General features: G+C 44.3%; 1 protein-coding gene across 2 annotated transcripts; it reads right to left on the reverse strand.

Annotated features, from left to right (window-relative positions):
* Positions 1-621: 621 nt before the first annotated feature.
* Positions 622-23,301, reverse strand: si:ch211-197h24.6 (uncharacterized). Of its 2 annotated transcripts, XM_063215050.1 has the most exons (12): positions 23,218-23,301; positions 22,263-22,332; positions 21,346-21,376; positions 19,546-19,626; positions 19,046-19,185; positions 13,469-13,594; positions 13,093-13,138; positions 12,860-12,946; positions 12,023-12,393; positions 11,264-11,368; positions 3,410-3,482; positions 622-1,021 (listed from the first exon to the last, which is right to left on the reverse strand). In XM_063215050.1, exons 2-12 carry the CDS (start codon positions 22,329-22,331, stop codon positions 999-1,001), a joined length of 1,152 nt encoding a protein of 383 aa, XP_063071120.1. In that variant the 5' UTR covers position 22,332; positions 23,218-23,301; the 3' UTR covers positions 622-998. The 2 variants fall into 2 exon arrangements, with proteins under 2 accessions (XP_063071120.1, XP_063071121.1); XM_063215051.1 differs by lacking the exons at positions 21,346-21,376; positions 23,218-23,301.
* Between the last annotated feature and the right edge of the window lie 2,240 nt (positions 23,302-25,541).

Here is a 25,541-nt window from a genome sequence, read left to right on the forward strand (position 1 = left end):
AAACTCACACCCATCTAATTTAGCCAGGTGCAGACTCAAAATGTACAATTTCAATGTACCGAAAGGTTGAAACACACACCGATGACCTCCCTTTTAATCCCTTTTCATTTCGAAATGAAAAAATGAATGTAATTGCTGCCAAAGTTGGTTCTACAAAGTATTTAGCAAAGGCTGTGAATACTTTTGTAAATATGATTGCTTTGTTTTTTATTTTTATACATTTTCAAAACTGTCAAGACAACTTGTTTTTCACATGGTCATAATGGAATAATTTGTGTAGGATTTTGACAACAGAGATTCATTTTTAGCATTTGGAATAAGGCTGTAAGATAATAAAATGTGAAAAAGTGAAGGGCTGTGAATACTTTCCGGATTGACTGTAAGGGTTGCCTCCTCTGCTGATAAAGGACCCTGAACATTTCGATAATAATAATAAGTCCTTTTGCTTTTAAGAAATGACTCCATTCAGTGTGCAGGGAAACGGTGTGCATGTTAAACAACTCACAATTAACTTTTTGCCATTTATTTACATTAAACATGAACATTTCATTGCATGTTCAGGAGCCCCCCAAACTACCTTCATGAGGAAGGTGTGTGCATTCAAAACACCAGGGAGACCAATTAAAAGGATAGCTTAACGTCTTTATTCTGCAGTGTATAAAACTGAACATGCAAACACAAAACACTTTTTCATGACAATGATTTTTCTAAACGCAAAAAAATCCTTCAATTTGAGCTAAAATCTCAATACACGCACGGCGCGCACAAACTCATACATACGCACAGACACACATTCTGCAGTTGAGTTAAGCTGTGGTAATATTTCCTGACACGTACATGTACAATAAAAGCATCAACAGCTCCTTGATTGGTCCAACAGCCAGGGCCTCCTCCAGCGTGGGACTAATGGAGCTCTCCCATTGGCTGAAGAAAAACTCTGGAGCTCTCCTAGTGGCTGAGAGGAGGGACTAACTGGAGCTTCATGCGCCAGGTGCGTCTTACTTGTAATACCTTGAAGCACCTTCAGAAAGAAGAGAGAAGACAGAAAACTATACATTTCAATACAATATTAATAAGAACAACAATAACAATGCATGTTTGGAAGAACAGTGAGAAAAAAAACTGTATAAAATCTACTCCGTCATTAACTGTTCGGACAAACAGCTGTTCTGACAGTAGCAATGTGTTGTATACAAATTGTGAATTAAAAATGAGCATAGTTGACTGCCTGGCATGCATGTGGGCGTATTTCACCATACAATCTTGCAATGCAAACACATAATTCTGTGTTATTAACTACTTCTACTTCCATCGTTATTTCATTAGCATTGCTGTGTTCACCATTATTTTTGAATACCGTATTTTCGGGACCAAAAGACGCACTGGGTTAAAAGACGCACCACCAAGGACCATGACTTTTTTCACAGACAAGACGCACTGCGTCATAGGACGCACTTCATAACTAATGTCATAATTTCATAACTAATGCTGTTGTTGTTAGGAATGCACAAAAAATAACATGCGTGGCCGAATACACGCAATATCAAACGTTGCCGAATATCACTAGCGTTTTCGAGCAGTTTCTTAAAGTATGACATGAAGCCAACATTAAATTGTACGCATGTTCTTTGAAAGAAAACAAATGTTTAAACACATTTAATGTAGGCTATTCAGCAAAAGATTCATAGAACATTGAAAAAGAATCGCCTGGTATTTCAGGAGTCGCGACCCTCATCTCTCCTCGAGATCTGCTCCGTGTCTCTCCCTCCCCTCCCTCCCTCCCACACACACACGCGCAGGCACAGCGTCGGCCACCCGTGCCCTTTTTTAACAGGAGTAGCCTACTTTTCAGTGCAATCCTGGCTGGAAAAAACATTGTTGCCCATTCATCCATGACGAAGACACTTAGGCAGTCATGAAATAGTGGTAGTGTTGTCGCACAATAGCAAACATCTTTCTCTGACGTGACGATGCATTTTCGCGGAACTCTGAACTCCGCTTTCATAAACCTACCCGACGGTTGTTGTCTGATCTTTTTTCAATGTTCGCTAATGTTTGAAATTTAACTATAGGGTCTGTGCGTAGGCACAGTAGCTTTCTGATAAGAATCACTGGTGTGCCGATCGCAAAGGATGTTGAAGTGTAGAGTCTTGCAACTTGTTTCAGTCAAGGACACTGAAATACCAGTCAACGGCCCTTCCACGCTTTTCACATGCTTTACTGCAATAACGTCTTGCGAACTATGTCAACTATGTCAACGAGAGCGCGTACGCCATCATAACTCTGCATCGAGCAAATAATATGCAACAGCTTGCAATGCGCGCACGAGAGAGAGAGAGAGAGAGAGAGAGAGAGAGAGAGAGAGAGAGAGAGAGGCGTCATTCTGAACAGGTGCCATTGTAACCTGGCTACTGTACACAGCCTGCCCCGCGACGCTCTTGATTACTGGTATAGGCTACCCAGAAGAAGCCTATTTTTTCATAACGTGCAGACCCGATTCCCCCCAGAGTCGTTCTAAAATATCGACAGAGTCTCGCGGCCATGATTTTTTTCACACATTGGACGCACTGGCTTATTAGACGCTCTGGCAGTTTTTGACAATATTTTATGATTTTATATGCGTCTTATGGTCCGGAAAATACGGTACACTGTGTCGCTTTTGTTTAAAAAAAAAAAAAGGAAGTGGAGGTTTTTTTTCGCATGTCTGCGACACGAAAATGAGGTGTTATATTACTGACTGGTTCCCTCTCCCCCCGCTGTGTGTGTATCCAAGAGTAGCAACCAGCTGATAGCTAGGTCTGATAAAGTAGAATAGACGAGAAAGCTTTTATTGTAGCCAATAAGCATGCAGGTGAACGCTGGAAAGTGAAAAATGAATGGGAGTCAATAGGGCTAAATTGTAAAATATATTCCACTCCAATTTCCAGTCATACATCTCATAAATAAAAAAAATCCTGTTAAGAACGATGGCTGGTATTATATAAGAGGCTGTATTGTCAAGTTTTTTGTGTGCTTAGTTTTTTCACTAACGCAGAATATTTCTATCTGTGCTGGCCAGCATTCTGCTAAAGTACATGGATTAGGCCTCAAATTCAGCTGACTCAGTATATAATAATTTAGTGGTGCCAAAAAAAAATCAAATGAGTTTTTATACAATGAAAAAAACTATTACTGCAGGCAGCTCAATTGACAGCCATTACATTTTTCACTCGTCTGTGGTGGCACTGCAGTTGGTTGGGCGATAACAAGTAACGTCCGTCTCTGAAAGTTCTAATATTTGGCAGCAGGGGTGCGTGTATGTGTGGATATATGAGAGAGAGAGAGAGAGAGCGAGAGAGAGAGAGAGAGAGAGAGAGAGAGAGAGAGAGAGAGAGAGAGAGCGAGAGCAGGTGCTTCGTGCAAGTCTTACCGCCCATATTTCCTGAGTAGCGGTCACTGTTGCTGTTGCTGAAGTTCATGGGCCCGAGAGAACTACTCTTGTTCTGGAAAGGAGAAAAAGAAAAAGAATCAGAATCAGTATTACTTATTTCACTGGGCGAGACGATTCAGAAATTGGGATATGCCTCTTCCCCGTCCCACACTTCAAAGGCACCTTGAAGTCATGGGCCTGTGTCACCTAAAATAGGATGAACTTGCACACTGCCACTTAGCCTGGCGACGCCATCCTATGTTCTCCACCCAAAGATTTTGGCTCCGCACCTAGTCTGGCAAAAGTCTCCCAGCTTGGTTCGCTCACTGTTTAGCCAATCCGCAAACAGTTGAGAGTGGTGACGTGGAACTCACCCGCGATGTCCGTTACTGATTGGTTAAAGTAAGTATATTCACACTTGTTTTGTTATTTGTATGCTTTTGCGACGCTATATCGTGACAGTCATGCTAATAAAGCACAATATGGGTATCAATTTGAATTTTGAAATCCAATGAATTTAAATTGCAGATTAAGATCAGACCATCTCCCACCCTCCACGGAGACGGATTCCTCTTGGCTTTTGCCACATGGTCGACGGAGTCAACAGTCGCTTTCGCCCAGGCTAACTGCCACTGCCTCCGCTGCTAGCAGAGTATCCCATTCGTCATCTGTGAGGGGAATTAAGTCTCACCATGTGTTCCATGAATGCAAGGCGTCGTCAACGAGTGCTAGGGTTTCTGCGCCCAACATGCTTTGCAAGGACTACCTCTGCAGGCGTTGAAGGCCTGAGTGTAGCCCAAGCACACATGTACATGAAGTGGGTTTCCTTAGCAGTGATGTTGATCCTCTTGCGTCCACAGTTAATCCTGTTGGATGTGGTTCATCCTTCTTGGTGGTATGCAGAGATTAAATAGGATATCGTGGCTCCTGATACATCACAAAGACTTGCCGTCTCGGTCAAAAATGCACCAGCAACACGGGCACCAAGAATTTCTTTTTTTCATCTCTGATATGTCACCCATAATGTGTGCATTGCAATATTTTGAGCAGAACAGTGCTCTTACCCTGTTAATTGAACCTTCACACACTGCTCTTACTGGTGCAATGTGCAATTAATGAAGACTTTACTCGAGAATCATTCATATTTTTAGTTGTTTATATCCAGATTCATGCTACCCATTCACTAATGTTACCTTTTTCATGAATACTTACCACCACCACCATCAAATTCAAAGTATTCATTATGACAGGGAAAATTGCACTTTTCATACATGAAAAGGGGGATCTTCTCCATGGTCCGCCATTTTTAATTTCCAGAAAGACATTTTAGCTGCAAAAATGACTGTACTTGGGCCATACTAGAAAATATTAGTTTAATACTGGGTGAACTTTCATGAAAAGATACAATTTGGCATTAGGCAACCCAGTTGCGGCATAGTTGCAGTACCTTTTTGGAACATTTCCTGCACAGTGCACCTTTGAAGTTTTCTTATGATATTCTGGCTATCCATGTTAGAATACACATACCATTAAAATTATAGTCTGATAATGTCTTTATTAGTACGTAAAGCAACGAAATCAGCAAAGGATTAAATATTTATTACTCTCACTGTAGTTTCTGAATTGCTAAGTGTATCCTGATTTACTAAGACATTCAAATCCCAAAATGTTTCAAGTCATCATTCAAGAAAACATTCTCTCTGAATATATGGGATGTTAGGATTACCATTACAATTATATATATATATATATATATATATATATATATATATATATATATATATATATATATATATATATATATATATATATATATATATAAATATCCCTCAAATTGTATGTTTATGGATTAATTTAGTTTGTACTTTATTACCATTAGCTACTGCACAGAGCAGTCATGGCCTAGTGATCATGGACATGGACTTAAGATCAGGCCCTTGAGCAAGGCACCTAGCCCCACACTGCTCCAGAGTCAGCTAAGAGTAATGTAATGTAATTTAGAACACTGACAAAGCGTCATTGTCTTTAAATGGGCCAAGTGAAATTTACAGGTACTGTAACAACAAAGTGTGCAGAATGCGAAACTAGAACCTTTAATCGGTCATCTTGGACAAGCAAAAAAAACAAATGCAGAAAAATAATAACATTTGGAATTAACATTTTCCAACATATTTTATATTCCCTCACAAAACATACATCTTCTGGTACACAAGGATATACTCTACTGTAGTAAACTTCACTCTGTAGACTGTGCTACATCACAGTTTAATGCACTACTAATGTAATTACCTTAATAGGCCAAGTTTATATAAAAAATTGTACATCTAAAAAAATATATTGGTACTCGAATATGATGCATTAGTAGAGTCTACCATTCTAAGAAATAACAGAAGAACGTTTAAAAAAAAAAAAACTACCATGTTTGGTCAAACAAGTGTTTGGAGAATCGTGAACAGCAGGATAAGAGATAGCTTGAGAGGTCATGCTTATGTACAATGACATGGTAAGATATATTTGTATGGTTTCATAGACTGTTCTGCAGAAAAAATAGCTAATAATAACGTGTAAACAGAACTCTGAAAACAGCAGCTGTATGATTTGTGGAGAGTCACTAGGCAAGGGAAAACTTTTGAGTGAAACAAAAAACCCTGCAGTCGAAAACATCACCCTGACAAATGACAAAAACTCAAAATAGAACTTCAAAGAGGGTGCGACCTAACAAAAGACATGGTTTTGGTTCAATAGCTGAAATGTGCATAAAAGCGCCCTTCTGACTTAAAGGACCAGTTCAGGCAATTGCAATATGCTGTTGTATTGCTCACACTACCCTTGACTTGTCAGTACCCGGTGATGCCACCTTTTCCAGCTCAGCCCTTTCCGATATATGAGCTATTCTAATGGGGGCAGCATTTGTTTACATCAGTCTGCTGATGTTGTCTAACCTTTTGGATGTTTTTGAAATGTAAAAAAAGCGCTGCCCCCATTACAATGACCAGGATCTCGGAAAAGGCTGAAGAAAAAAAAAATCTCAGGTACTGACAAGTTCAGGGTAGTGTGAGCATTACAACTGCATGTTGAAATTGACTGATCTGGTCCTTTAATGTTTTTCAACAGGGCTACTGCTCAAGCACCCAAGGGGCTGTTAGGGATGGATACACAGCTGAGAGGTGGGTTACTCAATTGTCATTGGGGGGCATTAGTCCATTTTTTTAACACTTAGGGGGAAATTGACAGGCTTAGGATATGGTCAAGGGGGAATTGGGAGGCTTATAATGAGGTCAAGGGGGCATTTGTTCAAAAACGGTTGAGAACCACTATTCTACTTTAATTTTGTTCTCAAAGTGAGATAAAACTATAAGTACCAACATCCTCAGATGCCCCTCGAAACTGTGGGTGCATTCCAATATGTACACTCCCGTCCTCCACTTGTGCTTGTGGCCTCACCCTGCCTCCTGGCCCCGCATCCGTGGAGAAAACAATAAAGTTTCCCAGCAGTCAGCCTAGCCACAACAACTTTTTGTAGACTTTTCTTCATTCACCATCCCAATTGCAAAGGAGAAAATGACATTAGAATTGAGCTTTTGTGAGATATTGAAATATAATGCTGTTGTCAGTGATGCCATCATGACATATTACTTCCTGGTACGAGGCCACAAGCACAAGTGGAGGACGCAAGGTCGCATATTGGAACGCACCCTGTGTGTGTATAAACTACATGGACTACTGGCCTACAGGAGAGTAGTGAACACATCTACCGAGCCTCCTACGGTCATTGGGTTGTTCCGGTGCTGTCTGTTCTTAGACTCTTGACTTGGTGGTTCTGTTCGGAGGGGGATGGCTTGTGGATCTTCCACTTTGTCCCGCTTGCACAGTGCTTTGCGTGCTTGCATGGTAAATGGTAGGGACCGCATGGCATGAGGAGAAAAATACTAGAAGGTAGAGCTGGTAGCTTCCTACCATCATGAGCTTAGAAGTCCAGGGACCAGCCGGACCCTTCGATGGTGCGAGTGCGACCGGGTAGAGGCGAAGGGGTGTAGAGGTGAAGGGGGTCGTGGGGCAAGGGCGGGCCGGGTCGGCTTGTTCCGGTGCTGTCTGTTCTTAGATGCTTTGGACTTGGTGGTCCTACTCCAAGGGGGATGGCTTGTGGATCTTCCACTCTGAAAACTACCGTTTGGGTGCATGGGGCTAGCCCAAGCAGACGGTACACTACTTGCGGGAATCTTTCGGCACAAGGGTGAAACCGCAATTATTAGGGCAAGGGCGTGAGGGCACTTTGTCCCGCTTGCATGGTAAATGCCAGCAACCTCGTGGCTGGCATGATGAGAAAAATGCTAGCAGGTAGAGCTGGTAGCTTCCTACTGTCATGAGGTTAGAAGTCCAGGGACCAGCCAGGCCCTTCGATGGTGCGAGTGCGACCGGGTAGAGGCTGAGGGGAAGGGGGGCGTGGGGCAAGGGCGGGCCGGGTCGGCTTGTTCCGGTGCTGTCTGTTCTTAGATGCTTTGGACTTGGTGGTTCTACTCCGAGGGGCGCGGCTTTCAGATCTTCCCCTCTGAGAACTACTGTTTGGGGCGGTTCTGGTCGGAGTCACAGCCCCCTTCTCCGTTTGATGACGTTTGGCCCGGGAGCGATGCCTTCTCCTAGAGTCCTGCTGTCCATTTGGGAGTTTATGAGACTGTTGCTGCGGAGGTTGGTCCACATTTTCATTCATGAATGTGGCGGCATCATCCCACTCATCGAAGACATCATCTGTACGAGGACGTTTGATCTGAGTGTTGCGGCTTGTCCGAGGATCTCCCCTCTGAGAATTAGGGAGCTTGTGGGACTGTTTTCCATGAAACCAAATCTCCTCCTTAGAGTGCTCCATAATTCCATCCCTGAGTGTGCTGCAATCATCACCTTCATCCAGCACAGCATCCGTATGAGGAGGATTCATCCGCGAGTCACGCCTTATTCGAGGGTCTACCGGCTGTGCATTAGGGTGGTGGTGGGACTGTCGCTTCGGCAACTGGTTCAGATCTTCAGCTTGCGCATTGACATAAGGATCATTCAGGCCACCATCTACTTTCTTGCTGAAATTCAACTCCATGTTGCTCGCTGTTGTGTGGCTCAGACTCCTGGAGACACTGACTGAGGAAGCAGGTTTCTCAACTCTCCGGCCGTGCGCACTGGGTATGTCCTGGGAGGGGACACGCGCCATCGCCTTACGTGCCATCAACTTATGTGCCTTTGTCACACGGGCCCGTCTCTGAAGCTCACGTTCCAGTTGGCTGATTGCACTGCTGACTGTACTGTCCAGCTGTAGCTCATTGTCAAATGGCTGTGAAGCACAGTCAGAAGACGTATGGAGTCCATCATGACGAGAAGGAAGGGGCGTCACATGCGGGGAAGGTGAGCGACGGGACTCTGCTCTACAAGGCTCATGCTGCGAATGGCAGCGACGCAGTTCGTCAAGCTTGCGCCTCAATGTCTCATCAAACGGGCTCAGGGGACGGTCAGGGGATAGGCAGGGCCCATCGCTTGGGGAAGAGGACTTTGCGTCTGGAGACGGGGAGGGACTACATTGGCCTGCTTCATACGCCGAAGGAGCACCATGTCCCAACGCTTCAACGGGTGGCTTAGGAGCATGGTCAGGTTGCACACAGGTCTCAACGTCCATGGGAATGGCCTTCCCATGCAGAGACCGGGAACGATCACGCTCGCCATCCTCAACTAGCTCATGCCTCAATGCCCCATCGGGCAATTTTGGGGCACGATCAGGATATACATATGGTCGACCATGTTGGGGAAAGGCCTTGGCATATGGAGATGGAGGGCGGTGGTTCCGGGTAGTTTTGTACGGCACAGGAGAGCGATGGCATTGGTCAGCCTCACACCCAAACGTCTCCTGAAGCTGGCTGGGAGCGTACTCATCCAGGGGGAAGGCCTTCCCATATGGGGATGGAGAGCGCCGACGCTGTGCCAGTTCATGTCTCATCACCTCTTGATGTGGGCGCTGAGAACGACCAGGAGAGTCACAGCGCCCATCACCACCAGGGGGTACAGCCTTCCCATGTGGAGGAGGAGTGAGATGACGGTACCCGGCATGGTCATGTGGTGAGGGGCTACAACGCTGTCCAAGTAACTCAAGCTCATGAGGCCCCTCATGAAAAGGGCTTGGAGCTCGGCCGTGGCTGGGAGACACAGCAGAGTCGAGCCAGTCATCCATGGGATGGGTCTTGCCATGTGGAGATGTGGATAGATTACTGCATCTGGCACGCTCCTCTGGTGAGCGACTGCGATGCCGGGACACACGACGGTGCCGAGCTCGATGGCGACGGGGAGAATTGCTGCGCTCATCGGACAGCGGAAAGGCCTTCCCATGTGGAGATGGAGGGTGATGGCTCCTGGCACGCTTCTCTGGTGAGAGGCTGCGATGTCGGGAGACACTACGTCTTTGAGCTCTGCCGCGGCTGGGAGACACGCAGCCAAGCCCGTCTTCCAGGGGAAAGGCCTTCCCATGTGGAGATGGAGTGCGACGGCACCGGCCATGCTCGTATGGCGAAGGAGAGCGGTGCTCTTGCCGTCGCAGCAGCTCACGCTCCAGCTGCTGCCTCAGAGTCGGGCCAAGAGAGGCACTTTCGAGCTCATAGTCCCCACATGGAGAAAGAGCGCGGTGGTATCCTACAAGCGCAGGCCTCGATGTCTCATGAGGCGGGCTGGGAGCATGGTCATCCAGCGGAAAGGCCGTCTGGGATGGAGACGGTGAGCGCTGATGCCTGCCCGGTTTGTACGGCGAAGCGGAGAGGCGGCGCACTGCAAGCTCGTCTGGTGAGGGGCCGCGACGGTGCAGTCCAGCTAACTCCTCGTCTCCGTAGTCTGACTGAGCGTAGTCCGGTTCGTAATGAAGCTGGAGAGACAGGCTGTGGTCTGAGTACTGTGGTCTCAAGTAGGGCTGCACGATATCAGAAAAAATATTGATACGCGATAACGGCATGCAATACCGCAATAACGATATTTAGAAATATAGCCGACTGTTGTTCTTGTCACTAATTTGTCGGTCTGTGTGGGGGACATGGCTTTGGTCATGGCGAGCTTCTTGCGCATTTGTTGATATTCAGCTAGTGATTGGACTGCACAGAAATGCTTAACTTGTTAGCGATAATCAAGTCATTTTCGCGATACGCATATCACCACTCTTGATATCGCGATTTCGATACATTTTCGATATATTGTGCAGCCCTTGTCTCAAGTATTGCTCACAGTCATTGAAAACAAACAGTTTAAGTGCAAGGATATAGCGTTGCACACATGGAGGCCACAGAAAGAAAATGCACATAAACACCTGCATGTTTCCTTGGTGTAACATCTCCACGTCTTGCAGTTCTTTAACCTTGTTCTCTGGCACATTTGAACAAACTGGCATCTTACAACTTACACAGACCAAAGATCGTTCCGTCATCCTACTTAAGAATAGCACATGTTGTAATTTGCTACTTGATGATTTAAGGTCTAAAACATCCACTGATAGACATAGTGCGCAGCCAGCTTAGTAGGAATGTACATCACTGATGTGAACCCAAAAGAAAATCTGTTTTGCAGAACATGATGAAGTGGGGGCAATTCCAAGAACATAGTCAAGTGATAAACCTATAACAAGTGGTAGACCTGTTAATAGATAACTTGCAGCTAACTTAACCTAATACATACCTTGCAGATAAATGGGATTAATAAAATTACTCTACTCTATTACTAATAACCTGGTTTATTCTTGAGCCAGGTTCTTGGAATACCCCACAACGTGACGGAAAGATGCCCACGTGCGCGTGTGTCTTGCGTGCTTTCGTGGATGTGCCCATAGACAAACTGGTTCCTTACCGGTGAGAAGTTTCGAAGGCGGTACTCCATGAGGGCATCCGTCAGCTTCTGAGTGATCTTCAGCACGATCTGGGCATCGTTCTCGTTCTCAATACGGAAGGAGTCCTGCAAAATACAGCCAATTAATTAATGGTATTGCCATCATGTGTGAACAGTTTGATAAGCTCCACCTAGAGGGAACAAAACAGATGTTTCTGGCTCATATAAAAACATACGTTCAAACAGGACATTCTATAATTGAGGGATTTCATAAAGCTTAATCTGTATTTTTGAAATGGCCCATACCAAATGTTGATCATTTTGAAATTATTTCAGTTGTGTAGGACTTAAAAATGAAATTATATTCGTTGTATTGGACTAATAGTGCTGTCAGTGCCGTCTAAACATGTTCAACATACTTCTAATAAACACAGAAAAAAATATGCAGCAATAGTACTAAAAACTGTGATAATTTTGGATAATTTTCACACTTTGACAGCCAAACATTTGACTTCGTAGATTGCCAAATGTTATCAAAATGTTAGACATCATATTTTAAAAAAACTTGCACCCATGATTTAAAGTGTAAGAGTTAGATGTATAATAGCTGAAAGTGTCCTCAGAAGACTGCAGTGCTCTCTGCTGGTGTACGTAGGTAATGCAACAAGAGATTGAACTAATTCAAACAAATATTTAATGAATGTCCAAGAACTTCTTTAATTACTGCAATTATGGTGAAACAGAAGGGGCTGAGAGGGTGTGTGTGTGTTTTGTCCATACCAGGTACTTCAGCAGTGTAGCAGGGATGCTGTTCCCCTCGATACCGGGCATGTCCCCACTCCTCATGCTGTCGTTGAAGTCACGGAGGTCACCCCCCCTGCGGAAGTCATCCATGTAAGGCCTGCCCATCCCATCGCCCCCCAAGCCGAACCCGTCTGAGCCGCGGTACGGAGAGGGCCCCCCATCTGAGAAGTGCCGCATGCCCCCCAGGTCGGCGCCACGCGGGGGACTCATGGGGAGGTCACGCATCATGCCACCGCGGCCATCGCGCATGTCACGCATGTCGCGCAGGTCACGCATGTCGCGCAGATCGCGCATGCCGAAATCGGACATGCCGCCACCTGAGGGGAACTCCCCATAGCCAAACAGACCTGATAGAAACAGACATAGATGATGAGCACAAAAAAGTTCAAACATACTAGCACAAGAAATAAACAGACAATGCCAAATTATGTACAATGAACCTTGCAAAGGGATTTGCAGTTAGCAAAAATACGCATAAATATGTGCAAAGCCTCATAATTCACAAAAAGTATATTTTTCTCAATGTATTTATTCTGAGCTTGTCTTGGTTTTAGTACTATGCCAGTCCTGTCAACAAATACAAATTATTATATATGGCTGCCACACATATACCACAAGGCATGGCTTGGATGCCGTAAAAGTTACAATTTTGTACATCTATGCTCCACTCTTGCGTCTCATATCGTGGCCATGCTTGATTTGTATGAAACCATTTTTCAGGTTCATCCAGGCATTTTTCTCCAAAGCTAAACAACCCTAACTCTTTGCAAACAGTGTAAATAACATCTATAATGGAAGCTGAATGATCCATACCAGACCGGGCGCCAACTCCAGGGCCTAATGGAAGGCTGCCGCCGCCTCCTCCTCCTGGGTTCATGATTGGCTTGGCTTTGGCAGAATCTGCAGCAGAGAAACACACTCGTTACATCTCTAACCTCAATACTGAGTACATGCAAGTGTAGTCACATTGTCCGTGTATGTGGACAATGAATGGGCATGTATGCCCCCCCCCCCCCCCCCCAAAAAAAGCTTATTGAATGACTTACTCATGCCCTGAAAGGCCGCCACCTCACTAGGTTCCTTCAGCATAACCTGAAAGAAAGAAAGAAAGAAAGAAAGAAAGAAAGAAAGAAAGAAAGACAGAAAGAAAGAAAGAAAGAAAGAAAGAAATTGAGTGAAATCATTTAATCTAAGAATGCATACTCTGCAAAACCAAACCACTTTTACAACTGTCAAGTTATTACAGGTGGTTGGTCAAGTCATTGCAACATTAATGTGAACAATCTTCTGAAGTTCTTCAAGAGATGCAATTCACAAAAAAAAGACTTTCATTTCAGAAAACTGATTATCTAAGCAGAGGAGCACCGTCAAATTGAAAACTTTTGCATGTTATTAAAACACGTGACTTTAGAGGTGCGTTACCCTAATTTTGCCCTGTCCCTCGGCCTTCTCCACCTCCTTGGCCACCTCTCTGACCGTCTTCCTCACGGCCAGATCTTTAATGGCCTCCTCCTCCTCACACGTCAACTTGTCTGCATGGTGCTGCTTCTGCAAGGACCACACAAAAACACACGCACACACGCACGCACGCACGCACACGTGTAAGAACCAAGGCAAGCAGAACAGTCAAATCAAGACAAACACACTGTACAGTAATAACAGGGTATCTGCACATTTTTCATCACCCAATTTAATGCTTTTTAATACCATTTTTAATACCTCCAACAGTAAAATTAATACCACTACACGGGTGTGCTTGTGTGTGTGTTACATGGTATAATATTGCTATTGTTATTACATTGCTATAATGTAATGTAATACATACATTCACACTGCTCACTGTGTTATTTTATTCTCATTGCCTGCTCCCTAGTCACTTTCTGCACCAGATGTTTGTCATGACTTGTCAAAGAGGTTTCTGTATGATGCGGGAGTTGTCATGAAATCGGCCCCTTCCTTAGATAATTCATTATAATTTCAAATCAAGTAGCCAGCATCTGTGTAACTCCATGTGCTAAAATATTATTTCAGTTGATCTGGCTGCTGCATAGGTGGGCCCAAACTCTAATACCCTAGTCATTTTTGTGCTTAATTTAACCATAGAGATGACAACAAAAAAGAGTGAGGTGGTGCGCACACACACTACCCATTAGATTAAAACATTAACCAAAAAGTCATCCAAAACTGAAACAATTTCAAAATTGTGTATATTTTGAAAGTTTAATGACATTTCATGAAATACCTTCAATAAAAAAAATAAAAAATGGACCAACAATTCATCTTTTCTAATGGATAAATATTGGAGTGCAGTGCACCTTAGTCTAGGAGAGATAACACCTGTGGCGTCAAAAGGGTTAAAAAAGAACGACTGCTCAGCTCTGGACTGCTCCTCCTGTTTGTTCCCCCCTGCTCCATCATAAAGACAGTAGTAGGCGTTCTACTTTCAGTTTACGGTAGCAAGTCGTTCTTCAGAGTGGGAGCAAAGAAACAGCAGCAGTGGAACTTGATATGAATTCCACAAACATTTCCCTAACCGCGGACACGCGGGGACTGGAATAGCGATGCAAACACCACGCGCTTACCGATTTTGACATCCTCGCATATCCTCATTGCGACATTTAGCCTCGTAGAAAACACTCCGTTACTCGCCCGATTTATGTTACATGTGAAACGCATTTCCACCGCAACTTCACAACACTCGTGCTCACTTCGGATTGCATTAGCATCTGACAGCATCAAATAATACGCCACGAAGCTCGAGGACACTTTGAAGTAGCCAATTGTATGAATGCATTCATCGTGCATTCATGAAATTGTGCGTTAGCAAACACAAACCTAAACGAGGGGGCATGGCTAACATTAGAGAGGGAGCATTATAGAGCACGAGCAGGCTAGATGACGAGATACAAAGTTTGAAAACAATGCAGTCATTTTAAGACTTACGCTTTCGACGGCACTACAGATATAGCTTCCACGCTGCAGATTGGTTGATGAAATTTAACAAGTTTCACTTTGAACTGTACCAAAGTCTGTTCCCATAAGTCCCATCACTCGGCGGCCATCTTGGCTACGCCTCAAACTGACTATTTGAGATTAGTCAGTGATGGGGTATATAAGAATGAATGGGGGAAATAATGTTGTGTGACAGTGGGACAACACAGCGATACACAACTCATATGGTTGGAATCACAATGAAAAACTGGGTTTAATGGCAGTCTTAGAATGACCGAAACATGAAAGTAACACTTTAAAACAGCATTTTTCTTTATGCTATTTTGATCTGCGCATGCGCCACATTCCACGACAACGTTCTGTTTTGCGGCAGGTGGGAGCAAGTTGCGTGGACTTCACCTCTTCCGGCCGGCTGTCAAACGGGCATCCATTCTCCGGTCATCGTACAGAAAAGACACTGGATTTATTTTCTGATAGCCAAAGCAGTAAGCACAATGGTCGTCCCTGCTCATCAGTAAAAAAAAAAATAAAAAATAGGCTATTGAATAAATTAATGATGTAGGCTAGCCTGCCTCAAAATTGGTGTTTTAAACTGTGATATCATGTTGTTGCCCAAACTGATAATAGCTATGACCAACGGTGAAAAATATAAGAAAAAAAAGCTAAACTGATCAAAGTTGAATGTCTTGCAGACTTGCTCCCGTTTTGCTTTTTCTTACTTATTTGTTTTCAACCATAAGAAAAACCACAACGGGTGTGCACATGTATGCACACGGCCGTTTTTGTTTCCGTGATTATATCTGTCCCTTTGTCTTGCACCTGCATTTTGTATGGGCGCAGAAAGGTGATTAATGGTCGAGTTGCGCTCTCTGCCCAATTCACAATGAAGTTTCCACGGACGGCAAACAAACCACATGGCCGCCAGCAAACAAACCGATTAGGTACGAGCAGTCGTAAAGGTTTACGTTTGCACTTGCGTCGAGGCGTCGAGACGATTGGATAAGTGACAGCGCAGCTCAGCAAGCAATTGGCTCTCGTTACCGGACAGGTGGGAGTGACACCGGCAAACGCCATGTTCGCGTAGCCAAATGCTCTCGTTCATTCCTATGGAAGGTTTCATGAGTGATTCGTCTCGTATAAGACCGTCTCTGACTGAACTGCGGTCAGTCACACGCACTGTGGTGGATGGGATTTAGCCTACTAAATAAGTCAGCCATCGCCATCATCCAGTAGGGGGATCCGAACGATAGGGTCTGCTACCCCGGCGGGCCTGTCACTATCGAGTGCATTGTTTACCCCAGGCATGACTGACAGTCTCGAAACCTTGTTGCCGCCTTATAGTTATTATGAAACAATGTTTTTACGGAAGACTGTGCAGGCATCTATATTTTAATACATTGTGTCTGGGTGAAATTTAATGCCAGGCTTTTTCATATTTAATGCCACACCTCAAAAACTAGCTAAATTTAATGCTTTTCACGGCCTTAAATCACATGTTCCAAATTTAATGCTTTTTAATACTTTTTAATGCACCGCGGGGACCCTGATTAATTAGCAAAAACGCAGGACACTTCAAATTACAATAATCATGGTGTTGCCTCTATTACTTAAAACTGGAACACTTTCAACATATGCATGCCATGTGGATGTAACTGTCGGTCTTGTACACAACTCTCCATACCCAAGGCCAGAATTATGACATCTACTATAGCACTGCTGTGGCTTAGCATGTACCGTGTTGGCCCGAATATAAGACGTGGTTTTTGTTATAAAAATAGTACTCTAAAAAGGGGGGGTCGTCTTATTTCCGCGCGCTAGAGAAAAAAGTAAAAAAAAATATATATATATATATATATTTTTTTTTTTCACTTAACCTGAATGCGGCCATTAGTCTATGCTTCACAACAATGCCACAAAACTCAATAATGGATGGGTTAAGAGATTGTTTTGTCCATATCAAATTTGCAGATGCTTGTTTCGTTATGACTGTTGCACTCTATCAACTGTCAATGTCAACGCGATGCGGACGACAGTGCAAGGGGAAAAACACAAGTCAATCGCGGCTCGTTACTCTGCTTTTATTTGTGTTTGGTTTTATAGTCTCATCAGGAAAGCTTTGGTCGTTCTCTCTGGTAAGCCGACAACACCACTAGAAATAAAGAAATGAAGGGTGATTTGACGAACAACCTGTAGGCTAATGCCGTGTCCAGACCAAGAGCGAACTACGCTGCCTGGTAGCGTGGGTAGCAGAAGAAGTTTCGCCTTGAATACGCTGTATTCGCTCGAGACGCAGCATTGACATGTTTGATGCAGCTAATCACATAACGGCTCTGGCTTGACAGCCTGGGACATTCGGAGATATGAACGTTCCGATTGGTTGCCGCCGAACAGCGTCAGAGCGAATTCGCCTGCGATTAGATTTAGTTTAATCTTCAAAATTCGCTCTGGTAGCGCAAGAAGCTTCGCTCCTGGCGAATTCGCTTTGGTAGCGCAGGTCGCGTGCCCTCCATAGAGAAATAATGACTTCCGTCGCTTCGTTCGCTCCGTTCGCTCTTGGTCTGTACACGGCATAAGTTTTGGATGCAGTCATCAGCCAATCAATGGTCATCTGTATGTGCGCGAGAAAGCGGCGCCTTTGACAAGCGGTGCCTTTGACTATATGCCTCGCAACGATGCAGCAACACAGAATAATGGTTAGGGCAAGAGATTGTCTTGTTCATATAAAATCACTAGGAGTTTTACCCTTAGTACGAAATTAATATCCATCGGACTTCTAATGTCAACGTGGTTCTGATAGGCAGCGCATCGGGCTCAAGTGCAATGCGTCAATCTGCCTTTGGTCACGTTCGGTTTTTACAGTCCAACGGAAAACTTTGGATGCATAAAATGAACGGCGATTTGGCGAGACGACTGCTGGTTAGATATTGCGGTCAACTAAGCATTTTGCTAAATCTGTGCATTGCACAATAGATTGCCTATCTCTACTGGTTGCCTGGCTGGCGCAGACTTAAGCTAGATTTATGCTTCGGACGTATAGCCTCTGCGTCCGTCCGTTTTCTGTCTGTGCGAGTCCACCCCCCCCTGGCAGAGGCTCTGCGCCCGTCGTCGAGCGCCTCGAAAAAATTCTAACTATCCGTCGGACGGACGCGGAGTACGCAGACAAAAAGGCGCTATGATTGGTCGTCTCGCTACTTCCTTGTTCTGTTCTTGTGGCAGCGCAATGCCAGTAGTTTGCGAGAGCAGAGCTGGATTCTGTTAAAAACTATAGTAATGCCTTGTGTGTAAATGTGTGTAAATACACAAAGCTACAAGCTAAATAACAAACAATGCATCAGTTGAACACTCGTGGCACAATGCCTGTGGTTTTACTACCGTTCCTCCACCGAATGTAAACACACATCGGCAGAATCAACTGTCTTTACATGCTTGCATTTTCTGCTCGAGAAAACAGACTGGGTATGTCAAATAATGATACCAGTGCATTGCCTTTGCAATTTGTGTGAAAATACCTAGCTAACCGGGATAGAAAGCAACATTGCTTAATAATGACTGCAGTGCTTACAATGTAGTGAAAGTAATCGCGCAATTTCAAATGTGGCTCGCGACGAGACCTCGGACCTCAATGCTCTGAGTGTAGGCTATGTTGCGTCGCACTTTAAACAGGCGGGCCCAGGCGGCTGTAGCCTGTAGGTGCCTATTGGCGCTTGACAGGTGAAGTGAGTAAAGAAAGGAAAAGGATATGAGTAGCCATCTGTGGTCTTATATCATGGAAATTCCATGAAGATTATTGTGACATTTGTTCTTTGTAAAAAGCCTCAGATTTTACAACAAATTAAAAACTGCATTCTGAGAAAAGTTTCCAATGTGAAACAAAATTAAGTCTTCAAAAAACTTTTTTCACCAAAACATGAGCCTGAAAATGGGGGGTCGTCTTATAATCAGGATCGTCTTATATTCGGGCTAATACGGTATCTGATGACATTTTCAATTTCGTACTGATACGGTCACAACACTGCAATGGTGTGTGCATATGTTGAGGTAGCTCACCAGGTATCTGAAGGCGTGCTTCCAGCCCTTGATGTGCGGCAGGATCTCATTCTGGAGTTTGGCCACCTTGCACAGGCGACACTGGTAGTGGGGCGGCACCGCCTTACTGGGGCTGCGATACTCCCACACATACTGCAGACCTACACACACACACACACACACACACACTTTAGAGTTACTGATTGTAGTGGTGAGCCACTGACTTACTGGGGCCTAGACAGACGCAAATGTACGCAGACACTAATGGTTGAGATAAAATAAAGAAATAAATACATCATAAAAATCCTCTTGTTTACTGTGTAATGTCGACTGGCCACACACACACACTGACACACACACTGACACACACACACAGACACACCAAAAAGACAGAAATTCCTCACCTCACCAACATTTACTACTTCCAAGATGCTTTTATTGAAGCAACGCATACTGTAAATTGCCAATATCTTCACAGAAGGCAAAGACCATTTTCGATGCGCAAAAAACATGGAACTCACCAACAAGGCATTCCGTAGACTCTGCCACTTTCTTCTGCAGGGATGGCATGGTCTGGATGGCGCCATTCCTGCCAGTGAACACTGGAGGCAGCAAATGGCAGCAGAAAACACAGTCAGACTACGAGCATTGAACTGAGAAGGCCATCTCTTTCCTAGCCTGATTATCAGACGTCCAAATCTCTGCGAGACTTGGTCCGACAAAGAGCATAACAATTAACGTTTCCCAAACGGCATGGTATTTGCGGGAACTCAGAAAGTACTTGCATTGCTCTTGACCTGACTAGTTGCAATGCTGAAAGTGTTGCTTCATTAGGAGGGCACAGTGGGAGTTTTAGTTTTTTTTTACACTATAAACTGAAATGCAGGGGTGATATTAACCCCTTAGTCTTGCATGACATAGTTCTACTCTTCCTAGAAAGGATGGCCTGACTGAAGTATTAGAGCTATAGCTGCCCATAAGGCTATTCGAGCGTGCCCAGACAATGGTCGCCTGGCCACAAGCTGGGCAAAGAGTCAACTTGCTTAAAAGTCTGAAATGTGCAGACAGCATTTCAGATGTAGCATGCCTGGCACGTTTTTGATTGTGAGTGCAGTGCAATTCCTTCATATTTTGTAGCTGGAGCTAAAATGCAGGGAACCCCCTTATCTTGCCTGGATGCAAAAGGGGAGTAATAATTAATTTATACCATCTGGTTTGAGCAGTATAGGGCAAACACGTTGCTCAACACTCAAAACCTCTCAACATGACCACTAACAGGGTTAGAGGGAAACACTTTGTTTACTCTAGTTTAGTTTTCATTCCCATTTTGAAGGAGAAACCCCTTCTCAACATAGTGCTCTTTTTGCTGATTTGCAGGTGCACAGGATGGGTAAGCCGTACAGGGCTCTCCTTACCCAATGCAAAAAAATGAGTGATTATTAGTGTGCCCCTGTGAACAAGCGGAAAATAACTGTTCAGTTGGCATGGTTGTTTTTGTTTTAGACAGTGCATGTTAACAAACATGGAGAGTACATGTACATGAATTGGCCAAAATGGCCAAATTGTGCATCCATCCAAAAGTTATGAAGGCATCCGGTTCTCAAATCGTCCAGCCACACGAAAGTCTGTTCATGTGTCTGTATGTCACAGATTGCAGTTTGTCAAAAACCTTTTAAAGGGGGGACGGATTTGACCAAATCATGTGCGCTAGCCCCAACCTTTACAGAGGGCACATGAACTTTTAGAGGCAGACACTTTCAAGATGACAGTGGTGGAGGCATCAGAATTTCTGCTTTGACTTCCATCCATTTTCATTAGCAATATGTTTGATGCCCAGTCTGAGACATGATGAATTTTGATGATGAGCCTACTGATCAGATTCATAAATAGATACCTGACTAGAAGGCCAGACTAATACCATAAGGGCAGAGGTGAGCAGAACTTTGCTTTAAGGGTAAGGTATACACAGGACGCCCATGTCCCAGTGTCCTTGTCCAGAACCTCACACAGAGGCTGGCAAGGATTAGACACCAACACAGGCAACATCGTAACGCACACATGGCATGGCATGAGTCTTGTCAGACACCATACATTCCCAACTCCACCCAGGCCGCCTGCCAGCACCCAGTACCAGGCACCCTGAGGTACAATACCTCCAGCCTGCCACAGCAGCCACCAAGGATAGCCATGTGGGGGTGGGGTAAGTGGGTGTTCAGGGTTGGGAGAGGTTGGTGTGATGAAGGGCCACACCAGAGGGGCCAGTTAGGTTGCCTGTTACAAGCGTCACAGACACCGTGGCCCACAGACTGGGCATGACTTACCTATGTCCGAGCCGAAGCGCTGCCCTCGTTTCTGTCAAGTGAGTCATCCCCAAAAAAAGGCCAGAAAGAGACACACAGATACACACATTGGCATTAGACATACAGTCAGTGAGGCTGGGGGACAAGAATCTTGTCATCTCCTTTGGTTCATTCTCTCTCTGCCGGTTTCCTCCTTCTGAGAGAGGGAGCTATGCTCTTGCATAGACCAGTTGGTACCTCAAACCACCAATGGTCTGTGCAGAGACAAGTCATATATATTTTGAAAGGATTTAGAAGACATCTGAGGAGTTAATGATGCAAAACATGTGACACAATGCCCTTCACTGGCTCAAACTTCTTACCGTTAATTAGTGTGCTGTGCCAAAAGGCACAAACCATACAGGAGAAAGCAGGTGTATTATGCTACTATACACAGAGTCACTGTCCATGCACTCTACAGAGCTGTTGTTGGCTGGCCATTGCCACTCACTGCAAACAGCCATTGTGAGAACAGCCTGTAGCAACATGGACCTGTCAAAACTCTTCTTTCGCATGGAAATTCCGTGAACGCTGAATAGCAACTTACAGACACTAAGAGAGCTGAACTGGACTTAAGACTCAAGGCCTGCTTGATCCTGCAAAACGCTAACCAGCAACTGTTTGAACACAGTTTTGCTGCAACTACAACACATCAAAGATCTCACAGCTGTGCACTGGAGAATGGTGAACATTAATTTCAGTCTGTGTGACAAGCTACTGTGTCACTCACCACAGTATGTTCAAACCAGTTAAAGAAAACTGTGTTTTAGCATTGGTCAATCGTTAAATTAGGCATGCCTGTGCTACAGTAAGCTACAGGACGACCCAAGTCTTATTTAGGATGCGAAAGTCCATATCTGGGAGAGCTGATGGAGCAAGTGTAACAAATTGGGTCTTACCTTGACTGGAGCACCAGAGGCGTTCTTGAACTTCTTAGGCGCGTTTCCTTTAGTCTCCTTTGTCTCCATGCTTGGAAAGGGACAGAAGGGAGTTAATCCAAGCGATGTGTTATGTTCAGGGCTCTAAATTAACATCAGCCAACCGGCCAAATGCTGGTGAAATTTCAGCTTGGCTGGTAGAAAACACCAATTTTGTTGTCACTAGCCTAGAGTTTGTGTTTGGGTAGTGAGATTAACATCTACCAGCCATTTTAGCTGGTGATGAAAAAACGTTACTTTAGGGCCCTGGTTACTTCAGTAACATTGCACAGAATGGACAAGATAAACACCACCCGTAGAAAAAGCAGAATAGATGGCAGCAACCGAAATTATTCATCAATTTGTCTACACGGGGTAGGGGGGCTGGGTTGCTGTTCTTGGTGTTGAGGCGACATCTCGAATTGACTTATTACAGTGCGCATTTTTTATCTTCATACACGCAAACAAAGTTTAGCAAGCGTAACTCCCTTGCTAGAGTCATTCGCTACATCCTGGGAACAGTGGGTACCTGTGCAGTTAGCTACATGCATATTTTTAGGCTATTGTTGTCGCTCCTCTTGGGCGGCTAAACATTTACAAAACGAAAGCACCGACTGCATGCAAGCGAACAACGGCGTTTATTTGTGATTACTTGACAAATAAAATGTTTAAATGAGCAATTGCACATGCATATTGCTTACTAAGGTCACAAACACCAGTGTTGATCACACAACAGAATAATAACCCAACCACTTTCGTACGCATTGAACAATGCTAGTTAAAGATACCGGTAAACGTCTAGGCCAGCTAAGATAAACCTACTAACCACATCCGTAGGACGACTGTTCGAAAGTTACATTCGCCACTTGCAACGCCTGAAATATTTAAAAAAGGGATAAGAAAGAATAACCTGAACCAAATATGTTGAAGCACTTACCTTTTTGCTTGGTCGTTGTCGGCTTGCTAAATTGGTAAACTAGCGTGACAAGCCTGCGTCACAGGAACATAAATTAAAAACTTCCGGTTGACTGCTGGTTGTTAAAGTAACGCGCCACCTACAGGAGTGGGTAATAACTGCACAAGTTGGCACATTGTTGAAATATAATGTGCTGATTTTCATTATGCAAGGTCTATTTTAATATGTAACAGGCTAGGCCTATATCAAACATGTCCATAAAAATGCATATTCATTTCTAAGAAATGCCAAAAACGAATGGTAAAAGATTTTTCTGCAATTTAAAAATAAAGGCTTAGGCCTATGTGTTCAAACTCTTCTCCTTGCAAGTCCTCTGACAGCTCTCAACTCATTTTCCTGCACTGTCACTTGTTTCCTGTCCCTAGGCTACTGCAGCCACACCCTGGTTTTGTCATTCACTCACACCCGCATGGTCACTTCAGTTGACAAAGCCTTGCCATAAAGTCAGGTCCTGTCTTATTTTTGACATTGTGATATAAGCACTAAAAGTGTATATGTCACACTACAAAATGAAGACTGTGGGCATGTGCATTTCTCTCTCTCTCTCTCTCTCTCTCTCTCTCTCTCTCTCTCTCTCTCTCTCTCTCTCTCTCTCTCTCTCTCTCTCTCTCTCTCCCTCTCTCCATGCCATGAAATCCCCTGTCCCTGACTGTAGTAAATCAGGGAGGCAATTCACGTCGGCCCTTTCACACTTTTCAACTTCACCCCTGTGACACTGACAACGCCAGCTGCACGACAAACTTTGAAGAACAGTCAGCTTTTCTTCCTCTTTTTCCTCATGGTTGCAGGAGATGTTGTGTAGTCACAAGGGACTCATCAAGTTGAACGACAGGAATGTTCACGACTAGGGAGGGAAAACTCAAAAAGGGATGTGACTCATGTAGCAAGTTTTTTTTCTCAGTTTTATGGTAATTTCCCCTCTCATCCTTTGCACACACGACATTGAGAGGAGGCCAGTTGTAACTGAAATATCTAACCATACACCCCCAAATTACCCCACATGATTTGGCCGTGTAGTTTTAAAGACAGTTCTTAATTTGTGTTCCATTGTTTTGTCTCACACTCACACTTGAACAACACAAAAGCTATAGGAAAAAGCAATGAAGGCTCTCTTTATGAGTTTATAGAAAATGCAGCAAGTCATTCCACTGACTGCACTGCATTAATTCCTCAGGGAATAATGAACTTGTTCTAACCTTGCTGTCTTGTGAAAACACGCACATTAAACAGTATCTTACTCGCTAAAAAAAGTCTGCTGCCCATAATTGGCCCTGTACTATTGCAAAGAATGAAGACAGTTGTGTCGTGTATATCGCGTATGTTTTCCATATAATCTCTTTATCAGTGTTCTATCACACATATCTTCTCAAGATAGGGGAGACCCAAAGTAACGGCAAATTCTTCAGCTGACATCAGTCTTGGTCGTCACGCTGATGCACTGATGCTGAAGTGGGGGAGGGAAGCTGGAATTCCTGTGGTGTGGATGGAAAAATCACTCTTTGTGCCCATGCAGTCCTCTCTGTTTCCCCTCTCTGTTCTGTTCTCTCTCTCTCTCTCTCTCTCTCTCTCTCTCTCTCTCTCTCTCTCTCTCTCTGTCTCTCTCTGTCTCTCTCTCTGTCTCTCTCTCCCTCTCTCTCTCTCTCTCTCTCTCTCTCTCTCTCTCTCTCTCTCCTAACCCCTATCAGGCCTCTTAGCAGTCTTTTGTGCTGTCTTGTTCTGCATATCCCTGTGTAAAAACCCAAGTGGAACGCTGTAATAATAATAATGGCACAAGTTTTTATTGCATAATATCATTATTAGCCCACCTCATACAATGCTGTGTGTTTCACTCTGCTCGTACAATTGTCCTTATAGGGGCACAAATGTATTTTTGGTAAAAGTTGCGATATGGTCAACTACCCCGCCAGCTCTGTCATAGCCAGCTGATTGTTGTATATGGAGATAACTGTTTTATGTTGCCATGGCAAAGGGGTGGGGGTGGTGGGTGACAGTGGGAGGGGGTAAAGTCAGGATGTTGAGGTCGTTAAACATGTGGGAGGAGTTCTGGGACTCAAAAACTACGCCTCTGTTCAACTATCTGTGGTGTTGTATGAAAACTATTCATTTTATAATGTAATTGATAAGAAAGGATGTTCACAGCATGTTGGACTATGTTAGTGGTTGTATAGGACACAATTTGCAGACAGACAGACAGACAGACAGACAGACAGACAGACAGACAGACAGACAGACAGACAGACAGACAGACAGACAGACAGAAATATTTACTTCATTGATCCACAAGG

This window comes from Engraulis encrasicolus, chromosome 14 (assembly GCF_034702125.1).
Source record: "Engraulis encrasicolus isolate BLACKSEA-1 chromosome 14, IST_EnEncr_1.0, whole genome shotgun sequence".
Classification (NCBI taxonomy): domain Eukaryota; kingdom Metazoa; phylum Chordata; class Actinopteri; order Clupeiformes; family Engraulidae; genus Engraulis; species Engraulis encrasicolus.

Excerpts from the sequence above, each read along its gene's own strand:
- si:ch211-197h24.6 (XM_063215050.1), bottom strand. The coding sequence starts at position 22,331 with ATGGAGACAAAGGAGACTAAAGGAAACGCGCCTAAGAAGTTCAAGAAC. Across the intron at positions 11,369-12,022 it reads CTACACTGCTGAAGTACCTG|GACTCCTTCCGTATTGAGAA; the intron begins GTATGGACAAAA and ends TGTATTTTGCAG. Across the intron at positions 1,022-3,409 it reads CTACTCAGGAAATATGGGCG|GTGCTTCAAGGTATTACAAG; the intron begins GTAAGACTTGCA and ends TTCTTTCTGAAG.